The sequence below is a fragment of the Stigmatopora argus genome, chromosome 10, assembly GCF_051989625.1.
Source record: "Stigmatopora argus isolate UIUO_Sarg chromosome 10, RoL_Sarg_1.0, whole genome shotgun sequence".
Taxonomy (NCBI): domain Eukaryota; kingdom Metazoa; phylum Chordata; class Actinopteri; order Syngnathiformes; family Syngnathidae; genus Stigmatopora; species Stigmatopora argus.
The window spans coordinates 17,706,732-17,730,359 of NC_135396.1; the positions used below are offsets into that span (position 1 = coordinate 17,706,732).

The following is a 23,628-nucleotide window of genomic DNA, read 5'->3' on the forward strand; positions in this document are numbered from 1 at the left end:
TTTATTTATTAATTATCATTATCACAACCTTTCTCATTACAAGTAGGAAGGCCAAAATGAACCGGTTGGACTAGTTTTGGCAAACACATAGTATGAGAGGCCCTTTACAAGCGTCCCGAAGCTCGGAGAACATCAAGAAAACTTATATTAGTAATGGCCTGACCGAAATACACATTGTAATTGACATAATATGCTATATCAATGAGCGAATGAACGGAGATTTTTTTTCCTTGTTGCACAAGATATACGCTACTGTCATCTTTCACCACTTCGTGGCTTTAGTACATCTCGGTTATTTATATTAAGTAAAAAAAAAACATAGAAGGTCAAAATACACGCTGAAACTTGTACGCGAAGATGAGATAAAAAATGGTAGAAGTCAGGGCACCGCTCCTTCGGCGCTGAATTGGGTGGCACTCAGCGCTGAAGAAGGGTTATTTCACCATAGAACAGGAATGATGCACCAAATAATATAAAAGGCCGAGAAGAATGACTTCGCCCTTTCCTGTTGTGTTGCGAGTGAATTTCACATCGCGCACATCTGTGGAGAAAGATGACGAGCCTATTCCAGCTTTGTTTAGATTTTGAATCCCTGTTGAAAAAGCCTCCTAAGTGTCCCGGGGCATCCAATGAGCCTAGGAAAAAAAAGACACATGATGACAGTGACTGAAAAAGTGACATTGCTTGATTTGCTAAAGGCTCAGCTCGACATTGCGGCTTAAATAATAATAATAATAATAATAATAATAATAATCGGACATAGGCCATGTCGTCATTACCACAACACAAAAGCCTACTTGTCATCACACGCAGAACTGCGTGTGACGAAATTGATGTTGCTTCTCCATAAGCTACGTTTAATCGGCAAAAGACCTAAATAAGTGTAAGTTACGGACTTGTAATTTGTCATTCCGCTGTTGTTCTTCTCCTTCTTCTTCTTCTTTTTTCACCTCAGGCGCCTGAGGATTACCCTCAGCAGCGCTAGAGCTGCCACTGGAACACGGATAAGTTCATCCAGGGAGTTGCCCAAGCCGCGATGGTAGCGTTCGGTCATTAAGGCCGGGCAGCGGAGCCATAAGTGTTCAGACGACTCTGTTTCCTCGTCGCACAGGCGGCAGCGATCCGAGTTGGATTTCCCCACAAGGTGGAGCCAACGGCGGAGCAGGGGGTGGTGTCCACTGCGGAAACGAATCAGGTCTGTGCGGTCTCCTTTCGATAGGGCAAGTTCTTCCTGAGGAGGGAGACAACAGTTGGAACCTTCACGAGGTGTCTCCCGAGAGGCCGCCCGCCGCGGCCTGCGAATCCAACACAACCACCCAGAGATGCCACCCAGGAACATGGCGCCCTATGTTTTCCGCTGTTGTGGATACAGGTCGCTTACCTCTCGATTACCGCACACTGTCTGCCACTTACCTTACTTCAAGTCAGCTAGTAGGAGGCAGATCACCAACCAAACATCTATTCACATACCGCAGAAGGGAATGTGTGTTATGTTAGCGCGAGTTTAGATGTCTGATGGATGTGGGGAAAAAACTGTCCTTAAGCCTATTTGTCCGAGCTTTGTGGGACCTATAGCGTCTGCCAGAGGGCAGCAGCTGGAACAGATTGTGACCAGGGTGGTAAGGGTCCCCTATGATGTTCTTGGCTCTGCTGAGGTAACGAGGGCTGGCAATGTCTTCAAGTGAGGGCAGAGAGCAGCCGACAATCCTCTGGGCAGTGTTAATCACTTTCTGCATGGCCTTTTTGTCTGCCGCCGTGCTTCCAGCGTACCACACTGTGATGCCGTACGCCAGGATGCTCTCTACAGTGGTTCTATAGAAGGTTCTCAGAAGATTGGAGCCCAAGTTGTTCTTCCTAAGTACCCTGAGGAAATGGAGTCGTGTCTGAGCCTTCTTCACCACTGCCGTGGTGTTTGTAGACCATGAGAGCTTGTCCGTGACGTGGACCCCCAGGAATTTAAAGGACTGGACCCTGTCTACACATACTCCATTTATGAGGAGTGGGGCCAGATCTGTGCCGTGTTTGCGAAAGTCCAAGATTATTTCTTTAGTTTTCGTGGTGTTCAGTGTGAGATTGTTCACCGAGCACCACGAAGACAAATTGTTGACCTCATCTCTGTAAGCCGACTCATCCCCTCCTGAGATGAGTCCGACCACAGTGGTGTCGTCAGCGAATTTGATGATGGCGTTAGACTGGTGGGTGGGTGTACAGTCGTAGGTGTACAGGGAGTACAGAAGAGGACTCAGTACACAGCCTTGAGGGGAGCCAGTGCTTAGTGTAATGGAGGAAGAGAGGTGGGGACCAAGTCTAACAGTTTGTGGTCGGTTGGTCAAGAAGTCCTTTATCCAGCAGCAGATTGAAGAGGATAGTCCAAGGTGGGAGAGTTTGTCAGTCAGAATGTCCGGTTTTATGGTATTGAAGGCTGAGCTATAGTCAATGAAGAGCATCCTCACGTAGTTCCCAGGGTGTTCCAGGTGGCTCAGTGCTGTATGAAGAGCAATGGCAATAGCATCATCAGTGGACCTGTTTGCTCTATAAGCAAACTGGTGAGGGTCAATTGAGGGAGAGATTGTATTCCTGATATGGCGGGCTACCAACTTTTCAAAGCACTTCATGATCACAGGCGTGAGGGCAACAGGCCTATAATCATTCATGCTGCCAATGGTTGGCTTTTTGGGGACAGGGATGATGGTGGCAGATTTCAGACAAGATGGAATGATGGATAGTTGCAGGGAACAATTGAAAATATTTGTGAAGACTCCAGCCAGCTGGTCAGCACAGGCTTTGAGCACCTTCCCAGGTACTCCGTCTGGGCCCGCAGCCTTCCTGGTGTTCACAGACCGCATTACCAGTCTCACTTCCTGTTCCCGGAACGTCAGTGTATTGCTGCAGGGTGGTGGTGGGGGTGTTGAGACTGGGTCTGATTTGTCAGTCTCAAAGCGGGCAAAGAAACGGTTCAAATTCTCCGCTAGTGAGGCATCTGCATTAACAGACATATTATTGTTATTGTTATTGTAGTTGGTAATATGTCGTATTCCTTGCCACATCTTCTTTGGGTTATTTTCTGTGAAGTGCTCCTCAAATTTTTTGGTATATGCTGCCTTGGCCTTTTTAATGCCTCTTTTCAGCTCAGCTCTGGCAGCGCTATATTTTATCTTGTCCCCTGATCTAAAGGCGGAGTTACGGCATTTGATGAGTGCCTGTGTCTCATTGGTCATCCAGGGTTTTTGGTTAGGAAAAACCCGTATTCGTTTATCTATAGTGACGTTGTCGATGCAGTTTTTTATGTAAGAAAGTACAGAGTCCGTGTAGTCCTGGAGGTTGTCGTGTACAAAAAGTTCCCAGTTGGTGCGGGAAAAACAGTCCTGCAGCTGAGAGTGCGTTGTCGGGCCAAGTTTTTATTGTCTTTATTTGTGGCGTTGTTTGCCTCCGGAGTGGAGTGTAAGCGGGGGTGAGAGATAGGCAGAGGTGATCTGATCCAGCTAGGTGAGGGAGGGAAGTGGCTTCATAAGCATGTTTGATGTTAGAATAGACATGCTCAAGAGTTTTGTCTCCTCTAGTATTACAATTTACGTATTGAATAAACTTAGGTAAAACAGTCTTTAAACACGCCTTGTTGAAATCACCAGCGACAATAAAAACTCCATCGGGGTGGTCAAGCTGTTGTTTGTTAACAGCCGTTAGCAGGAGGTTAAGTGCCATGATAACGTTAGCATTCGGAGGTATATAGATAGCCGTTGCTATGACGACGTTTAGCTCTCTTGGTAGATAATAGGGCCTACATCGTATTGCTAATAACTCTAAATCCGGGGAACAGTGAGTGTCAATAATTTTACTGTCACAACACCATTCATTATGTATATACATGCACAGTCCTCCTCCCTTGCTTTTGCCTGTTAATACTTTAGAACGGTCGTTTCGAAAAAGCGTTCGGCTAGCTAGCGATACCGCCGCGTCGGGGATATGCGGGTGTAGCCACGTTTCTGAGATGATAATAATATTACAGTTTCTAACAAAGCTGTTGGTAGCAATACGAAGTTCCAACTCATCCATTTTGTGGGTGATGGATCGGGCGTTGGTCAAAAGGATACTAGGAAGCGGAGCTCGGTGTGGTTGTTGTTTCAGCTTAGCAGCAAGGCCCGCCCGGCATCCTCGCTTCTGTTTCCTGTCCCTTCGCCGCCTTCGACGTGCTTTTGGTGGGCTGGCTAGCCACGGAGATCCCGGAGAGTGTGTTAAGAAATCGGATGTATCGCATATCCTTCGGATAGTGAGTAAATCCTGGTGACTGTAAGATAACGAACGACACCGAACTGGAGAGCTTGAAGCCGCTGCGTCAGTGCGCGCCGCCATCTTACGGCGGGGCTGCTTCGTAGACAAAGCTGGTTGCCGGCTTAGGGATGCCAATGGGCCGCTTTCATCAAAGCTGCCCGGTGCTGCTGTAGCTTGAAAAATAAAGCACTGTTGTCAACAAGATCGCGCAGCGTGTTCATACTTTCCATTTTCATGAACAGATGAGCTTGTAATGTCCTCTTTTATTTTATTTTTTAAAGCAAAATAAGGGAAAACAATCCATTGTACTTACCAAATGTCAGGTTTGCCGCTTAGAGGTCCATACAAGCATGCAAAAATAAAGAGCGAAGGTACCCTTTTTAATTTTCACTTGCAAGGAGGTGGGAGGGTCACTGAGAACTGCTTGTCACAATTCCCAAATGTCATTCTGACCTTACTTTTATTTTGTTAATTTTTATTAAATTCGGAGGCCCTGATTACATGGACGTCTCAACTCTCGGATGGGGGGGATGGATGGATAAAACAATTGGGACAGCTAAGTTTGCAAAACACATTCACAATCTCATCACTAGAAATCAAAACAACAAGGCACGAGCACTCGAAAAGGCCTTGGCACATCTTGTTTAGATTAGATTATCACGAGTGCATTGTGAATCACCCGAGTTACAAGTTCTGACGAATGATTCGTCTTGTGCGACCTCAGTGTGGCAATCGATTCGGAATCGATTGCATAGGTAGCTTCTATCGCTTTAACATTTTCGTTTTCATTTGTATTAGTAAGCCTGACTAAACTACCAGTCTTTTGTTTTGAAACAAATCCTATGATTTCTGGGGTTGTTCTAAACCTAAAGGAAGTAAGTGTACACAGCACTGGTAAGTCTTATCAATATGCCAGCTCAGGTTAAGTGCAAAATGGATGGCAATTAGGATGAAACTTCTAATAAGAAACCCAGACACTCGCAAAAGTGTATTGGTTCATATTCGCCGAAATATCCCATGTTGAAGCCGTCTCCAAAAGGAGCGAGATTTGCGCAGACCGAAATTTTTCCCAGAGCGGTGCACCAGAAAATTTTGGAGCCCAAGTTTTGTAATGTGAATTCCTTTTCGTATCCTGAGACAAAATTTGCCCATTGAGGCGTTTCATAATCTGAATATTTTTTCTGTAGAGTCTTGTAAGATGAGGCACCACTGTAATTGTAACTAGCTAATTTCTCCTCTGCTCCTATTTAGCAAAGTAAGGCATTGCTTTGATAAATTTACTTTTTTTCTTTCAGGCCAACCCTCCATCATTTGATCGTTCAGAGGACCTGGCTTCACTCCTTTATCTAAATGAATCCAGTGTGATGCACTGCTTGAGGCAGCGCTATGGAGGAAACCTCATCCACTCATACGCTGGACCCAATATGGTGGTCATAAATCCCATCAGTCCAGCCTCAATGTACTCAGAAAAAGTAAGTGGAAATTTAAAACGTGTACTCTCATTTTAGTGGGTAATTTTTGATTCCCAGCACCAAACGTTTTTTTGGATTGTCTGTAGTAATTAAACAGTATTTGGGCTTTTTTGTGTTCATCTTCTTATTGGCTGAAGTGTTTTTATAATATTGGTTATCACCCAGTATTATGATGAGGTTGTGTGCAAAAATCTCTAATGGATGTCAAAAATGAATTATAGTGCCATACATACTGTACTTATGTAATTTTCACACTGTAAGGCAGGGGTCTCAAACTCAATTTACCTGGGGGCCGCTAGAGGCAGAGTCTGGGTGAGACTGGGCCGCATCAGGATTTCCACAAGAAAAGCGCTGATAAAACATTCCAACGTTATCAAATATATTTATTTTTTAACAAAAAATAATGAAATAAACCTCAGTGAAGTAGAGCACATCCCCACATTCTGACTCAATTTCCTCTAAAAAAAAAGCACGGAACCTTCTGTGCTTTAAGCCCCTGGATCTGATTTGGTTGATGCATTTCACAACGACAGACATCACATTGTCAAACTTCAGGCATCTGCTGCAAAGGGCCTGCTGATGGATAATGTCGTGCAGAGCTATGGCCTCCTCCTCAACCTCCTCTTCCAGTTTTTTTGAACAAGTGCTACCAGTCCATTCTTCCTCCCTGTCATTGATGGGGCTCCATCGGTTGTTATTCCAACAAAGCTCTTCCATGGCAAACCGGCATTCTCAATGGCATCACACAGCTGGTGAAATATTTCCTTAGCGGTGGTCTGGCCATGCATTGGAATTACTGTGAGCAACTCCTCCATCACTTCAAAATTGTCATCAACACCACGGACATATACTGCGAGCTGGGCAGTGTCTGTGGTCTCATCAAGAGCCACTGAATATACACTGAAACATTGTGCTTTCTCACACAGTTGATCATAAATGTCACTTGACAGATCAGAAATGCGCTCTGCCACGGTGTTGGCAGAAAGGCTGATGTGGTTGAACTGACTTTTCTTTTCTGGACAGACAAAATGTGCAGCCTGTAATATGCACTTTTTGATAAATTCACCTTCTGTGAATGGCTTTCCTGCTTAAGCAATCAACTCACAAACGGCGTAGCAAGCTTCGACTGCTACATTACTGTCTTTGGTAGGCTTCTTGAAGAAATCCTGTTGCCTCAGAAGACGTGTTTTAAGACTGGCAACCTGGTTGGCTCTCTCATTTCCCTGGTATTTTTCGTACTCCTCAGCAAGACTCGTAGTATAATGACGTTTCAAGTTGTATTCCTTGTGCACCGCAACTTTTTCAGTGCAAATGAGACACGTCGGGGTGCCCCTGTGCTCAACAAAGAAATATTGCACTCCCCACTTTTCTTGAAACTGTATGTGCTCATCACCGACCTTTCTCTTCACGGCAGGCTTTGAAAGAGACATCTCTGGGGCTCTGTAATATGTGTTTCCACTTGGAATGAGTCTTGGGTTGAACATTTAACTTTCAGTTGCGCGGGTCTGTGGCGCATGTGCACTCGTTCTCCGATCGTATTGTATTACGGCAGTTCTCTGAATTTCTCAAGTGTCATGTTAACGCACTTACTGTTAAGTTTCAGTTTCACTTGCGGAAATGGCTACAGACACAGACACAGGCTGGATCACGGATCATAGCGCCTCATTCAGTTTTATGCTGAAAGCAGCGGAGGACTGTGCGCGCCAAGCGGAGTGATTGGCTTCACGGCTTCTCCTCCGCCCAGCTGATTGGAGGAATGAATGAGTGAGTGAGCGAGGCACTGGACAGCCCGGCCGATGTCCCGCCCTCCAGAGCCATATAGCTCACCGTGATTTTTTCATTCAGCTCCGAACACAACAAGTGTCATTCATATCAATCTTGCGGGCTGCACGAACATTAATCTTTCATATTAAGACGGGGGCCGCAAATTATTGTCCCGGGGGCCGCAGTTTGCCCGCGGTCCGCGAGTTTGAGACCCATGCTGTAAGTCATACCTGACCATAAATTCCACCAACAACATTTTACAAGAAAATCATTTGATTTGAATTGAATGCTTTTATTGTCATTATAGTATAATGAACTTTAAAGCTTTCACCACGTAGTGCACAAATAATAAAAACAGACAAATCAATAACTAAGAAATGAATAAATAAATTAGTGGCGGCCCGGTGGGGAGGGGTTAGCGTGTTGGCCTCAGCTATTGGGTCCTGGGTTCAAATCCATATAACGTCCACCTGTGTGGAGTTTGCATGATCTCCCCGTCCTGCCTGGGTTTCCTCCTGGTACTCCGGTTTCCTCCCATATTCCAAAAACATGCATGGTAGGTTGATTGGCCACTCTAAATTGCCCCTAGGTATGGGTGTGAGTGTGCATGGTTTTCCGTCTCCTTGTGCCCTGCAATCGACTGGGCACCGATTCAGGGTGTCCGCCGCCTCTAGACCGGAGTCAGCTGGGATAGGCTCCAGCACCCCCCGCGACCCTAATGAGGATAAAGCGATTCAGAAGATGAGATGAGAGTATTCATTCAAAAATCTAAAAATCTGTCAAAGTCCTCATCTTCTGTATCCGACATAGAGTTGGCCAACAATGCTGGGTTACATAACATTGTCAGGGTCAGCGTGTTCTTAGTGGGGTTTCGTAGTGATTCGAGCTTTGACGAAAGCTCAAACTATAGTGCTCGCCGGCGCTTTCGCTCAGGAATCGACAATCCATTCCAAATTGTCATGTAACTCGTGCGGCGCTGCCTGCCTGTCTTTGTATGGAACCTGTATGTTGGCGGGCATCCGACATTCATCACTCCCAAGCCGTTCGCAAAGCTGTTCCTCCTCGCTGTTAAATTGTGTTCCATCCATGGCTTCAGTCCATTTTCCATTCGTTCACACCCGCATTCTGTTGTCATTCACATCAGGCATTTCCTCTGTAATAGTCTAAAGTGCTGTTTCTTTGAGTATTAAGTGTTTTTGAGGGCTAAAAGCGCTATGAGCACACGTAAGTCAAATGCCTTGCCACTCGCCTGTGATGTTTTGAATGGATTTACCTAATGCTTGGAATACGCAGGGATACTTTTTTTAAGGTGAACGTCTGCTGGCTTGATCGCAATAAGTAGCGTGTTGGCAAGAAATCAAACCAGTCACTCAAGCGGTCGGTGCCATGCAATTATTTTTATTTAGTGCACAAACAAGGCGCAACGACCGATTGGGTGCATCGACCATTATAGAAGAAAAAAATGACTTAAGTGTGCCCTATAGGTGTAAAAATACGGTAGTCCAAGTGAGGTCAGCAGAGTGGAGCGGGCTTGTTCCGTCTGAAGTCCAGGATGAGTTCCATGGTTTTGGAGACGTTAAGCGCCAAGTCGCGCCCCTCGATGAGTCTATGGACGCAACAACAAGCAAACACATAGAGAATCAATATGTAGTACAGTGCTACCTCGAAATACGAGTGGTCCGACATACGAGCAATTTGAGATACGAGTAAAATATCGGGCAAATATTTATCTTGAGATACGAGACAAATTTTGATATACGAGCATACAGCGGACGGGAGAGCCTCCTTGTTGGCTTAAATTGTACTAATAATTAATCCATCACTCCTCATAAGAACATCATGGGCACTGTCTTTCTGCTCGCAACAACAAGCAAACACAGAGAATCAATATATGGTACAGTGGTACTTCGACATACGAGTGCCCCGACATACGAGCCATTTGAGATACGAGTAAAATATCGGGTAAATATTTATCTTGAGATATGAGACAAATTTTGATATATGAGCATGCAGCGGACGAGAGAGGCTGCTCATAAGAACATAGGAACTCTCTTTCTGGTCGCAACTCCCTCGTGTAATGTCTCTACGAGCACTGGGCGGAGCGTTGCTTTTTTCAGTGTTTTTTTTCCCCTGTTGCTAATGCAAGAGGAGTACTACTTCCCGGGCATGTTGGCAAGTGGTCGTGCGTTATCCTATTGTGAGGACATTTGTGTGCATCATTTTCGGAATATTTTGAAGGGAATACAAAAGCAAACAACCCTCGATAGGTTGCATCTGAAAGTCAGGGTGGAGGCGGGGCAAATGGAGCCAACCCAGGAGAAAAAAGGTATCAAAATTTAAAACAAAATTATAATTAAGTTTAGTGTAATGTTAGATTAAACTTAGTTTTGAGTGTATCTGCATCGTAATCCAAGTTCATTTAAATTTGTTTGTTATGTTACGAGCGCGTTGCCGTGCAAAAAGTCCCCCCTCTCTCTGTCGCTCTCTCTCCCTTCCCCAAAATCCGTCTAATTTTAGTATTATTAAACCACTGGTTATTTGTTACTTTGTTAATAGAAGGCGAAGTAGAACAAATACAAATGTTTTTCCAGTCCAATATCCTGTTTTTGGTATTTTTTCAGAGGGTTGGAACAAATTAATTTGTTTTTAGTTCAATTCTTTGGGAAACGTTCATTTGAGTTATGAGTAAATTGACATACGAGCTCAGTCCCGGAACGAATTAAGCTCGTATCTCGAGGTACCACTGTAATGATAAATAAATAATCACTAAATTAGTAATGATGAATAAATAATCTCTAAATCTTAATAGATAAATAAGTGGTCAACAAAACGAATAAGTAGCATAAGAAGTAGTAATAAGCCTTGATTGTCCGAGGAACTTGAGTTCAGTATGGTGACAGCTCTTGGGAAGAAACTGTCCTTGAGTCCATTTTGTCTTGGCAGTTATAGCTCTGTAGCGTCTTCCAGAGGGCAGCAAGTTGAAGTGGTGGAACCCGGAATGAGTATTGTCTTTTATGATGCTCTCTGCCCTTCTGAGTTGGAACTAGCTTCTCCCCCGTGCCTCACAACTGAGTGTACTATCCCAGTTCATTTTTTAAAATTATTGAACCAGCCACGACTCACTTTGAAGAGTTCAGCTGGTGTCTTTTTCAGATGCTTGCTTTGCTTTCAAGTCCATGTAGATTCTGTTGGCTTTTTCGCAGATTATCGAGTTGGTCTAACTGTTTTTCTTTTAACCATATGAAACGAAGGCTCTCCATCTCGTTATGAATGTCACTGCACATCTTGGAAATGATGGTTAGCCCTTCATTTCACTGGCCTGCTTTGGACCCATTGTTTTTCCCTTGATTTTGCACTAATTAATGCAAAAAATGCAACCTGTACGCCTGGTGCTCATAGATATTTTTACGCGAGGGAAATGCGGAGAGAAAGACAGAACGATGCTGTTCCCGGTGGTCAAGCGAAAGCGGCAGTCATTCATGGAGAAGAACGATCGCTGCAATGTGCAACTAGGCAACCTGGGCGGAGAGACCAATTGCTACATCTCGGACCCCTTCACCTCATCAGAATTTATTTTTACTTATTCCCAGCAAACAAATCGCCAGAACATGTGTAGATCTCCAGAGGGGGAATGCGTTCACTTCCTGTGTCTCACTTTTAACTGCACGGCGGACCCCATCAACATTAACAACATTCCTACCAGGTGAATTATTTAAAAAAGAACACCATTTATGCCGCAATGGCGTGCTACACCTTTAGCACATCAAGGAACGTCAATATTTTGGAGGCATTTTCAACGCGATGCAAAATTCACTCGTAATGAAAGTGGAAATGGCAAGGTGTAATACATCTAGGCCAAGAGTGTCAAAGTTGGGTTGGTTCGCGGACCGCATTAACGTTATCCCGATTTCATGTGGGCCCGACCATTTTAGATATACCGTAATTACTCGAATATAACACGCATATTTTTGCTATATAATTAATTCCAATAGTTGGGGGTGCGTGTTATAATCAATAACTAAAATAAATTACAAATTTTCGATCGAAAAAAGCATTGTCAAACTCACTTTGACGCACGGACATTGTGCAATTTCCAACTTTGAATTCAAAATACACGCATATTAAAGATCGTCAAGCCTCACAAACATCACAATCCTGCATTAATAAGCTGGAAAGTAGAATACTACATTGTAGTGTAGTACGTACTTGTATTTAAAAATATGTCCAGCGGGGGGCAGTACATTCCCTTGTTACATGTGATAGTCTTTTCCATTGTGTATATCTTCAAATCATTTATTTATTCAATTTGTATGTTCCTTTTCTTGTTTGAGAATGACAATAGATATTTGAATTAAAACATGGTATTGTCAATTGAAATGTAGTCAATGTTCAAGGAAGTCTAAAAGGTATTGCAACATAACATGTCTACATGATATGTTTGTCCACTCTGTGTATCATCTATTGCCCTAAAATTCAAACGCATAACTCCCAACTGCACGACACTCGACACGCTCGTACCTGAAGATTTCTCTATCCGGTTTTGAACAAAACAATCGTGAAACGAAGAAAAAAAGGTAAGATTTCTGATTTTCGTCAGCGGGAAGTTTTAGGTGCGCACTATATTCGAGTACTGCGTTTTTCCAGATTTTTTTGGCCCAAAATTACCTGCGTGTTATTTTCGAGTGCGCGTTATATTCGAGTAATTACGGTAATATTTAGATTTTTTTTTTTTTAATCCGATTACCGTATTTTCACACGTATAGGGCGCACTCAAAAGTCAAAATTTTTCTCTAAAATGGTCGATGCGCCCAATCGGTCGTTGCGCCTTTTTTTGTGCACTCAATTCAATTTTTGTATGGCCCTGACCGCTTGAGTCACTGGTTTTAGTTCTTGACAGCATGCTACTTATTGCGATCAATCCAGCAGACGTTCACCCTAAAAATAGCCTCCCCACGCAATCCAACCACTACTGTAAACGAGTGGCAAGTCATTTGACTTCCGTGTGCTCGCAGTGCTTTTAACCCTCAAAAACACTCTCAATACTTAAAGAAACAGCATATTAGAGCTGTACAGAGGAAATGCCTGTCGTGAATGACAATGGCATGCGGGTGTGAACGCTTGGAAAATGGACTGAAGCCATGGATCTAACACAATTTAACAGCTTTGCTAACGGCTTGGGAGTGATGAATGGCGGATGGCCAACATAGTAGTACGGGCAGGCAGCGTCACACGAGTTACGTGACGATTAGGAATGAAATGTTAATGCCGATATAACAGCGAGGAAAATCGAAGGCTTGGTAGGGATGCATGTCGCGAGTTACAATGGATTGTGGATGACTGGGCTCAAGTGTCTGACTGACAGTGGAACATAGCATGTTAAACGCCAAATTCTTTATATCAGATACAGACACAACTTGTGTTTAAAATTTGAAAAAAGATGTGATAGGTATCGTGATAATTATCGATATCGACTGATGATTTTTTTTATCGTGATAACAATTTCTGTCATATCGCACAGTTCTACTGTATGTTCTTTTCCTCCATGTCAGGTGATGCACATGTTTAAAGGGTGTCGGCGTGAGGACTCGGCTCCTCACATCTACTCTGTGGCCCAGTTGGCCTACCGCAATCTTCTCACCACAAGGCAGGACCAGTCGATTGTACTATTAGGAAAGTCTGGTAGTGGCAAAACCACTAATTGCCAGCACCTTGTCCAGTACTTGGTCTCTATTGCTGGCAGCATGGGTAAATTCTTCTCTGGTGAGTGTTTCATGCATCTGATTAGACACCGTTGTCACATAATGTCAAGAATATAACCCATTGCTACAAAGATTGACATTATGTGTTGCTTACCGATTTGTTAAAAAGTACATTGTATTTTCATCTCATTTAGCGGAGAAGTGGCAGGCTGTCTACACAATCCTTGAGGCTTTTGGCAACTCTTCGACCTTGATGAACACCAATGGCAGTCGTTTCTCTCATGTAATTTCGCTTGACTTTGATCAAGCTGGACAGGTTGCGTCTGCATCCATTCAGGTAATAAATATTTTTTTAATGCACCCCTGTGTACGATGGTTGAAATAAATTACTGTATTTTCCGCACTATAAGGCACCTAAAAGCCTTCAATTTTTTCAATAGCTGACTATGCCCCTTACAACTATATTATATATAATAATCGGACATAATAATCGGACATAGGCCCTGTCGTCATCATCAACAACAAAAGCCTAATTGTCATCACACCCAGAAACTGCGTATGACGAAATTGGTAGTGTGTTTTTTCGGCAAAAGACCTAAATAAGTGATAGTTTTGGACTCGTAATTTGGCATTCTCCCGTTATGGATACATCGCATCACCCCCCCGAGCGGATCACTTACCTCTCACTGTCTTTCATGTCTCACAGCTGCAGTAAGCAGCCGGCGACTCCTTTTTCCACCGTGCGCGGTGCTTGCTAAGATATATACTTCTTTTGTCAATCCACCCGGTAGGACCGTCATCCTGGGTAGATTTACAAAAGATCTCCAGCCGGTAGATTGCCGTCAGCAGAGCATTCAAAGCTAGACTGCGAACTATATATTATATATGGATCAATATTGAGCCACAACAGGTCTCGCAACTACGGCAAGCAGCCGCCGAGTCCATAAGATGGCACCGGACGACATACGCCACTATTTGCCAGTGGATCGTAAATGCCTGGGCTGATATATCAGTTTCAACTGTGGTTCGAGCTTTCAGGAAGGCAGGAATTGTCACTCAGCTGCCAGACAACCAAAGCGACACGAACTCGATTAATGACGACTTTGATGAGACGGAGCCTGGCGTGTTGGATGCCGCATTCACCCAGCTGCTCAATTTGGACACTGCAGACGAAAAATTTGAGGGATTCATAGATGAGGAATGAACTGATAAAGTGAGCTTTGTGTTTCCCCCCAAAAATGTATGTCATTCATTGAGGGGTGGTACGCCTTATAACACAGTGTGCCTTATAGTGTGGAAAATACGGTAATTAAAAAATACATCATTGAAAAAAAGACCGTCTTTTGCTGTTTTTTAAACTTAGACCATGCTGCTGGAGAAAATGAGGGTGAGCAGACGGCCAGAGAATGAGTCAACCTTCAACGTTTTCTATTATATGATGGCTGGGGCTGATAGCACACTGAGGTAAATATACGCCTACTGTATCTTTGTTGCCAAAACAGATCTATCTAGAAACCCTGCATTTTAAATCACCCGTTAACTTCCTATTTCTCAAGGTTTCGTGTGTTCATTCCCATATGACAACTCCAGTAAAAGCCACTTGTTCCAAGCCAAAGATTTTATTAACCTGAAAGATGAGTCACAAACAGTGCATTGGGGCAGTTTATCACTGTCTTAGTCTCTAGTCTGTCTTGTAAGCATTATTATACGAGTTGAAAACAAAGCGAAGAGTTGTCTTTCTCTGATTGGTTAGCAGTCTTTTTTCTTCTGTCCATCGTCGATAAGGTGTGGGGAATTTTGGTTTCCCAGATGTAAATTCTTCTTAGAAGAAATGTTTCTCCTTTATATTCTGTAAACAGGGGCCTTTTCCTTCCTTTATCTTTGTCTGTTTTATGGCCACTCCTATATGCATCAGTGGTTTGGCCAAAGAATTTCCTGCTCAACATAAAACAGATTGAGTTCTTTTTACCAGTTATATTTCCATGTTTCATTTTTCAATATTAATACAGTAATTCCTCGATTATCGCGGTCAATGTAGACCAGACATGACCGCAATAATTGAAAAATCGCGGAGTAGGGTCACCCCTATTATAACTACCACCATTCATGCTTTACATGCTTTTTGCGCCAAATACACAAGTCTAATCCTCCCAAAAAATATTTATTGAATATTACAACTATAAACATACCAAAAGAATGTAATGTATTAATATCTAATTATAATCTATATATTAAAAAAAAAAAAAATACTTTTACTGCTGTACTCAGTGAAAATAGTGCTTCTCCAACAACATTTTCAGGTTAATGTTTGTAATCCAAATAAACACAGGTTGATCATTGTATAATCCCAAAAAACAGGTTGATGATTGTATAATAAATTATAAAAAAACAGGTTGATGATTGTATAATAAATTTAAAAAAACAGGTTGATGATTGTATAATCCAGCCCCCTTTCGGCGAGGTATACAGCTTCGCGTTCGAGATTAAGCAGTTATAAAACCACTCATTATGGAGAGCTTTCGTCATCCAAGCTTTTCTGTTGCTCATCCATTACACAGGCAGCAATGCCTCTTTTTTAATTTTTCAAACCAACTCTTGCTTGCTGAAAATTCACGAGGCTAACATTCAGGGTCTCCGTCGGGAGCTAAACTATCATAGAAGTTCTTGGCCTTGGTTAGGAGGATGTTAGTATCCAGAGGAATGTTTTTTGCCCTACATTCTGAGACCCAATCTTAGAGGGCATTCTCTGTCAGGTCCGCGCTTGACATTCAATAAAGTCGAAGACAACTAAGCACACTAAGGCAGATGTAATGAGGTTTTTAACCGCTTCTACAGAAGGGGGAGCACGGAGCAAGAGGAAAAGATAGTTCAATCTTCCTGCTCTCCCAACGTGGTCTCCGCCCTCCCCCACTGCTCCGCGGGCTTTATTGAAACAAGATCACGTGACATAGAAATAGGCGGTGACACAAACGTAGGCGGTGACGTGCACGCCTTAACACATAGTTGTTGTTACTGTAAAATTCCTGTAGGCGGCGTCTCTGTAAAATTCTATTCTAGTTACTAAAAGAATCTAAAAGAATACATTTCATATTTCACATTTCCCCCTGTAGTAACTAAAATAATTTTCATTAAACACCAATTTGTATTCGTCCTCTCCAGATTTTAGAATAAAAATATCATCATCAGTTACTCTTCACAGGGTATGGAAAACAACAAAGTCACTTGTCAGGGCAGAGGCAAAAACCCGAGGCACCCGGAGGCACTCGAGAAAAATTCCTCTCCGTCCCTCTTAATGAGTGAACACAATTTTAAGTCAAGACAAGCACATTTACACAGAGGACTCGACATCCTGGGATTCGTCACACTTCGAAGGAGTGCGAGAATCTCCAGCATGGTTTGCAAAGCGGTGGTACTGTATGTCACTGTAAGATACTAGTGTGTGCAGGATTGTGTTTTGAATCATAGCTTTCACACAGGGGATTATACACAGTAAAAATGCAGAATAGTGGCAAAATCACCAGAACGGGGGTTGCAAATTTAATCAGAATAGAGAACCATGGTCCGGTTGTTAACCACGACCACAGTGATGCACCTACGGCTGAGTGATCCTGGGACATGGTTTTGGCTAGGGCTTTCATTTACGAATGAGCAGGACTTCCTTTTTATGACTCGGATCAGGATCTGGTCACCTGGCTTCACCACCTCCTGTAAGGGAGACAAAGGGGATAACAGCATCTTACATGTACTTTGGACAAGTTTTTCTCTAGACATTTTTACCATCCAATCTGTGAGTGGATCTGCCTCACACTTAGTCTCTTGCCATGGTTCACCTTCCCAAAGGGGAAGTTGGAATGGTCTTCCATGAACTATCTCAAAAGGTGTTAACCGTGAGGTAGTAGGTACTATCCTGATATGTTTTGACCAGTGATAGGCATTCTGGCCATGTCTTCTTTATCTCTTCCATGGTTTTCTTAAGCCTTAGTTTTATTGTACCATTCGTTCTCTCTACCAGCCCCTCGCTTTGCGGATGGTATGAGCAGTGGTTTTTCAGACTTATTCCTAGGTGTTTTGCCATGTGTTGTACTATGTTGGTTACAAAATGAGCTCCATTGTCACTCCAGATGATTCTGGGGATCCCATGTTCTGGGATTGTGTTTACAGACGGCTTTAGCAACCGTTAATGCGTCTGGTGATTTTGTGGGGACTATTTCAGTCCATTTAGAGAATGAGTCAATCAAGACTAAACAGTATTTATACTGGTTGCTTCTGGATAAATCAATGAAATCCATGTGTATTTTTTTAAATGGGTAGGTACGTTTTGGACATTGGCCTCGTTTTGGCCTGAGGTTACCTTGCACATTATGTCTGCAACAAGTTAAACAGTTCCTACAAAAAAAATTAAATTAGGTATTTAGACCTGTTGGCACATGGAACACACGCTGTACCATGTCCATCATCCCTCCTGTCGAGACATGAGACTTTCCATTGCTCAATTTTGCTACCATTTGGAATAAAAGCACGGTAGGCCTTTAACCGTCTGCAGACTGTTCTGCGCCTTCATGTATCCATGCATCTTTTTCTTTTTGTGGTGCAATGTTTTGCATATCAATTAAGACTGTTTTGGGGATTGACTTGGTTTTTTGTTGTTGTTGTTGTGTATACTGTGCAGTGAGTGTTTGTGCTGCTTCTTTAGCTGCTGCATCTGCTCTGGTATTTCCTCTTCTGATTCTGTCGTTACCTTTAGTATGTGCTTTACATTTGCATACATCTATGTGGCTGAGAAGTAGTACTGCGTCAAGTAATTGTTTCAGCAGTTTGGCATGTTCTACTGATTTCCCTCTGGATGTTTTCATCCCTCTTCTATTCCATTGTGCAGCAAATACATGTAGAGTGGAGTGTGCATATTGGCTGTCTGTATAGATGGTGACCTTTTGACCTTTAAGCAATGTGCATTCCTTTGTTAATGCTATAATTTCTGCACCTTGAGCTGAGAGATTAGATGGCAGTTTCTCCGCACATAGGACATCGTTGTCTGTAACGACTGCAAATCCTACTTGATTTTTCCCTTGTTCTGATTTGGATGCTGATCCATCTACGTATACATAAGTGCTGTCTGGAATGGGAGTGTCTTTGAGATCTGGTTTTGGTTTGCAGCCTTTGTTGGTTCTTTCATCACATTGGTGTGGATCTCCGTCTTCTTCAGTTGGTATTAGCGTTGCTGGGTTCAAGGTATTGCATCGCATAATGGTGAGATGGGGTTGCGATAACAATGTGGCTATTATGGCCAGGTGTCTTGCTGGTGACAGGAATGACATTTTTGTTTGTGTTATCAGTAGATCCACTTCATGGGGGACTTGGAGTGTGAGTGGATGGAACAGTACAAGTTCAGCTGTCATCTGGACCAATGCTGCTGCACACACTGCTCGTACACACGGGGGTAGAGCAGCGGCAACTGGGTCCAGTCGTTTTGAGTAGATCGCTACTGGTTTCATTTTTGTTCCATGTGGTTGTAGTAATTCTGATGTCATGAACGTCCCTTTGCAAGTCACTGTTTGGGTGAATGGTTTTTCATAGTCAGGAAGCGCCAGGACTCCTGATTCCAAGATTTGTTGCTTCACTTCCAGGAATGTTCGGTTTCCTTCTTCAGTCCATGTTACTGAGTCCCTCATTGTCATCTCAGTAGCGTAGATCATGTCTAGCAGTTGAGTTAGTTCTGCATAGTTTGGAATCCAACTCCTGCAGTAGTTAGTTAGGCCTAAGAAGGCCACCATTTGTTTTTTGTCTGTGGTTTCGGACATTGCTGGATGGCTTCTCGTCTTCCATCCGTTAGTTCCCTTCCTTTCTGTGAGACTCGATGTCCCAGGAAGGTGACTGACTCCTGACAGTACTACAGTTTCTTCAGCGACGCCTTGTTCCCAGTTTGCTCCAGATGTTTGAATAATCTGATCGCTTCTTCTTTGTTTTCCTCTTCTGTGGGACTGGCTACCAGTATATCGTCTACATTTACTAGGATCTGTGTGGTGTCTTTATGTTCATGCTGACTTAAACATGCTGTGATCTCTTGTGAGAATATTGTGGGGCTGTCACAGAACCCCTGTGGCAGCCTTCTGTATGTGTATTTGGTTCCCTCGAACGTGAAACGAAACAAGCCTTGGGCTGTTTTGTGTAATGTAACAGAGAAAAATGCATTGCTTAGATCAATCACTGTAAAGATTTTCTGGTGTGGTTTTAACTCATTCAACAGTGTCTGTGGGTCTGGTACACAGGGTGCTCTTGATTGTACTGCTGCATTGACCTGTCTTAGGTCCTGGACCAATCTCCACATTCCCGTCTCTGCTTTCTTCACGGGAAAGATGGGAGTGTTGCATTCGCTTGATGGACTTTCAATTAGAATGCCTTCTTCGAGCATTTCTTTAATTTTAATGGTCTGATCATCTACAGCAGGGGTCACCAAACTACGGCCCGCCGGCACATTTGGACCGGCCCTCTGAACAATACCAGAGACGCTATCGGAATTTTTTTTATTATTATTTTTTTTTAATTTTTTTATTTTATTTTTTTTTATTTTTTTTGGGATGCGGCCCGCTGGCACATTTGGACCGGCCCTCTGAACAATACCAGAGACGCTATCGGATTTTTTTTCCTATTTGGCCTTGAAGACTGGGACATTTTAATCTTGTGTTTGGTTCATTGCACCCCTGCTGAGCCCACAAATCATCCCAGTGAAGCGGGGCTTCGCATTGCTTCTTTGGTGACACGCGCGGGGAGAGTGTTTCCCTTTGATGCATGCGGGCACGTCCACCGTTGCATGCACGAGCAGTGTTACCGAGACATCTGGACGATCGCAGGTGAGGGCGGAGCCCTGGGACCATCGCGGACTATTCAAGCATATTAAAACTGCAACCTGTTTGAGAATGGAATAATGGCGAAAAAGTTAGGTGAGAGAAAAATTGATTCAGAATGCAGGATATTTAACCTGGAGTGGACAAACGATTATTTTTTTGTTCAATGCAAAGAAAAGGCTGTTTGTCTCATTTGTCAAGAGACGGTGGCGGTATTCAAAGAATACAATCTTTGCCGACACTATGAATCCCGTCACAAAGACAAGTACGATAGATTGCAAGGCCAAATACGAGCAGACAAACTCTCAAAGCGAAAAAGTGGACTACTATCTCAGCAGAACCAGGCATCCGTTCGGGCCAGCTTTTGGGTTGCTAAATTGATAGCAAGCAGCGGTAAGCCTTTCACTGACGGAGAGTTTGTTAAGAAATGTATGGATACTGTCGCGGAGGAGGTGTGTCCCGAGAAGAAAGATGCATTTAATGCCGCAAGTCTGTCGGTGAGTACAATGACCAGACGCGTTGAAGAAATCGGGAGTAATGTATATGCCCAGCTGCAGCAGAAGACGAAATAAATTGACTTTTTTTCATTAGCACTGGATGAAAGCACGGACGTGCAAGACACAGCGCAACTGCTCATTTTTATTCGTGGAGTTAGCGCAAACTTTGAGATTTGCGAGGATCTGGCAGCCCTCCAAAGTCTCAAAGGGACTACAACGCGAGAGGATATTTTTGACAAAGTGTGCCAAACCATGGAGAAGTTGGACCTGGACTGGTCAAAGCTAGCTAGCATCACGACTGACGGGGCTCCTAGCATGGTGGCCGAAACTCGCGGTCTAATAATGGGACGCATGAACCGGGAGTTGGAAAAAAGGGGTCTCACCGCCCCGCTACGAGTCCACTGCCAAATTCACCACCAAGCACTGTGCTGCAAAATGTTGACGTGGGATTCTGTAATGACGGTTGTGGTGTCGTGCATAAACTTCAGAGCAAAGGGAGAAGATTGTGCATGGCACAACAGAAAGTTAATGTTCCATGGCTTTTTCTGTTACAAACTGACACCGGCCCCCCATCAGAGAAGGGAAAAGTTATGTGGCCCTCACAAGAAAAAGTTTGGGGACCCCTGCTCTACAGCATCTGTTTTGAAATTCAAATTAAAAGCCTTTATTGTCATCATACACAGCTGCGAATAACAAAATTGGTGGTGCTACTCCAAGCTTTTCGAAGTGTGTTTCCCAGTAAAAAAAAACAAACATAAATAGTAGTACAGTGTTACCTCGAAATACGAGCGTAATCCGTTCCGAGACTGAGATCGTATGACGAGGTTCTCGTAACTCGAGCGGACGTTTCCCATTGAAATGAATGGAAACAAATTTAATTCGTTCCAACCCTCTGAAAAAACACCAAAAACAGGAAATTGGATTGGAAAAATGTTTTATTTCTTCTAATTCCCCATCTATTAACAAAGTAACACATAACTAGTGGTTTAATAGAAATAAAGTGTTTAATCTAACTAAAATTGGGCGGATTTCGCCGAGGGGAGAGGGGCACAAAAGGGGCGGGGGGCTTCGTTTTTTTTTTTCTCCACACAACGCACTCGTAAACAGAACAAACACTCCACCCTCACATTCGCTATCGATGGGCTGTTTGCTGTCGTACTATTCCCTTCAAAATATTCCGAAAATGATGCACACAAATGTCCTCACAATCGGATAACGCACGACCACTTGCCAACGAGCAGCAGTCTTTTATCAGCGATCGCACCGCTGCTCATGGGAGCTTCGGGGGCGCTGGCTAGCGGCTCCTTTTAGCTTGTAGCATCTGTGGTCGCATCCCCTCGAACGGCACCTATGATAGAGTTGCTACCGGGGATGCTGTTGCGAGCCAGTGCCCCTGATGTTCTTATGAGCAGCCAACGAGCAGCAGTCTTTTATCAGTGATCGCCCCGCTGCTCATGGGAGCTTCGGGGGCGCTGGCTAGCGGCTCCCTTTTAGCTTGTAGCATCTGTGGTCGCATACGCTTTTAACGGCGCCTATGATAGAGTTGCTACCGGTGATGCTATTGCGGGGAGTTGCGAGCCAGTGCCACTGATGTTCTTATGAGCAGCGAACGAGAAGTAATATAATACTCCTCGTATTAGATAAAAATAACAGGAAATGCAGCAGCTGAGCTTACCCACATATTGATTGTGGGTAAAGTTTTATTCTGAGTGCCATTGCCTGTCGGCGTTGTGTGCACGAGTATAATTCATTACCCAGAAAGCCCTCTTTTCCCCGCGCATGCGCGTTGTGCGTTTCCTGGTCTGAATAACTCATCCGGTGCTCGTAAATATTGTTATACACGAAATATATGCAAAAAAAAATGCCATGGCCACCTGGCTTGGTCGCATCACGAAATTTTGACCGCATCACGGGCGAATTATTCGATCGAAATTTCCCCCGTAAGACGAGCATTTTGTATGACGAGCGGTCGTATGATGAGGTACCACTGTATAAAGTATAAAAAGTCACATCCCACCTAGGCTTGAGGGGGTAATGTCTGACTCTTGGTCGATATGATGTCTTGGGCTCAATTCTTACTTTTGCTGTGGTCATTTTTCCTACGTCTGCTTTTGATTTGGACCACAGTCAACTTGGTACTGTAGGGAAGTCTTCAGCTTGTACCAGTATGTAGTCTTGTCATGCAGTCAAATGCGTGTTCGGACTTGCTTGAGTCATCCACTTCAGCTTTTGTCTTGTGACTGTTTCATATGGGGTGCTCGTCAGTACGCTGACTGTGGGAGTCTGATGTGACCACAACTCCTCGCTTCTAGTCTCCAAGAATTGCACCATGCGTCCTAGGTCCTTCCAGGGCCTGTGGGGTTTTCTCTTTATGGACACGTGGGGTGTTATCCAAACTGTAGCAGTTTTTCCGCTTGAGGTGGCAAGTCCACTGAGGTGGCCGCATCTCCCTCTGCCTTGGAGTACAGGTACTCCAGTCGAACTAGTCGGTGTCCCAGTCGCTCGAACTGTTTAAAAAATTCTGTTCTGGCTTTCCCAAACTTCATGGTGATGTGTAGTGGCCAGTGGGTTTGTGTTTGGCCATCTACATCTTCGACTTTGGATTTTAACTGCCGGACTACCGATAAGGGCCCTTGTGTTGCTAAGTCTAGGGAGTAGAACGTATGAGGTCCCTCTTGACCTTCGACTCCTTGGATCTCCGCTTCCTCCCACCTCTGTACTGGTTTCATGCCATCATCTGTGGGGATAAGGCTGATTCCCAGTTTATGGAGCAGGTCTCTTCCCAGGAGGTTCACAGGACAGTTCTTAATCAGGACGAACTTTGCTTCTTGGTTTCGTCCATTTTCATTGGTTATTTTTGTTTTCCTTGACTTCTTCAATAGTTCCATGTGTCCTCCTGCTCCTATCACAGTGATCCATTCTCTTCCTGGTACCAATCCTGGCACTTTGTCTTTGATGACTGATTTATCTCCTCCAGTGTCGCATAAGAATTTTACTGGTGTTTGTCTTTGTCCCACCAGTAAGGTGTAGTATTGTTTGCTGTCTTTGTCCCAGAGGGTGGACATGATTTTGGTTAAGCCTAACA

General features: G+C 43.7%; 1 protein-coding gene across 5 annotated transcripts in view; it reads left to right on the forward strand.

Moving 5' to 3' along the window:
• myo18ab (myosin XVIIIA b) overlaps nucleotides 1–23,628 on the forward strand; it is a 197,988-nt gene that overhangs the window by 35,274 nt on the left and 139,086 nt on the right. For all 5 annotated transcript variants that reach the window (XM_077610588.1, XM_077610591.1, XM_077610590.1 and 2 more), the window contains 4 exons: nucleotides 5,565–5,741; nucleotides 13,055–13,265; nucleotides 13,399–13,541; nucleotides 14,568–14,668. In XM_077610588.1, the coding sequence (XP_077466714.1) occupies nucleotides 5,565–5,741; nucleotides 13,055–13,265; nucleotides 13,399–13,541; nucleotides 14,568–14,668 (632 nt within the window). The remainder of the gene's footprint in view (nucleotides 1–5,564; nucleotides 5,742–13,054; nucleotides 13,266–13,398; nucleotides 13,542–14,567; nucleotides 14,669–23,628) is intronic.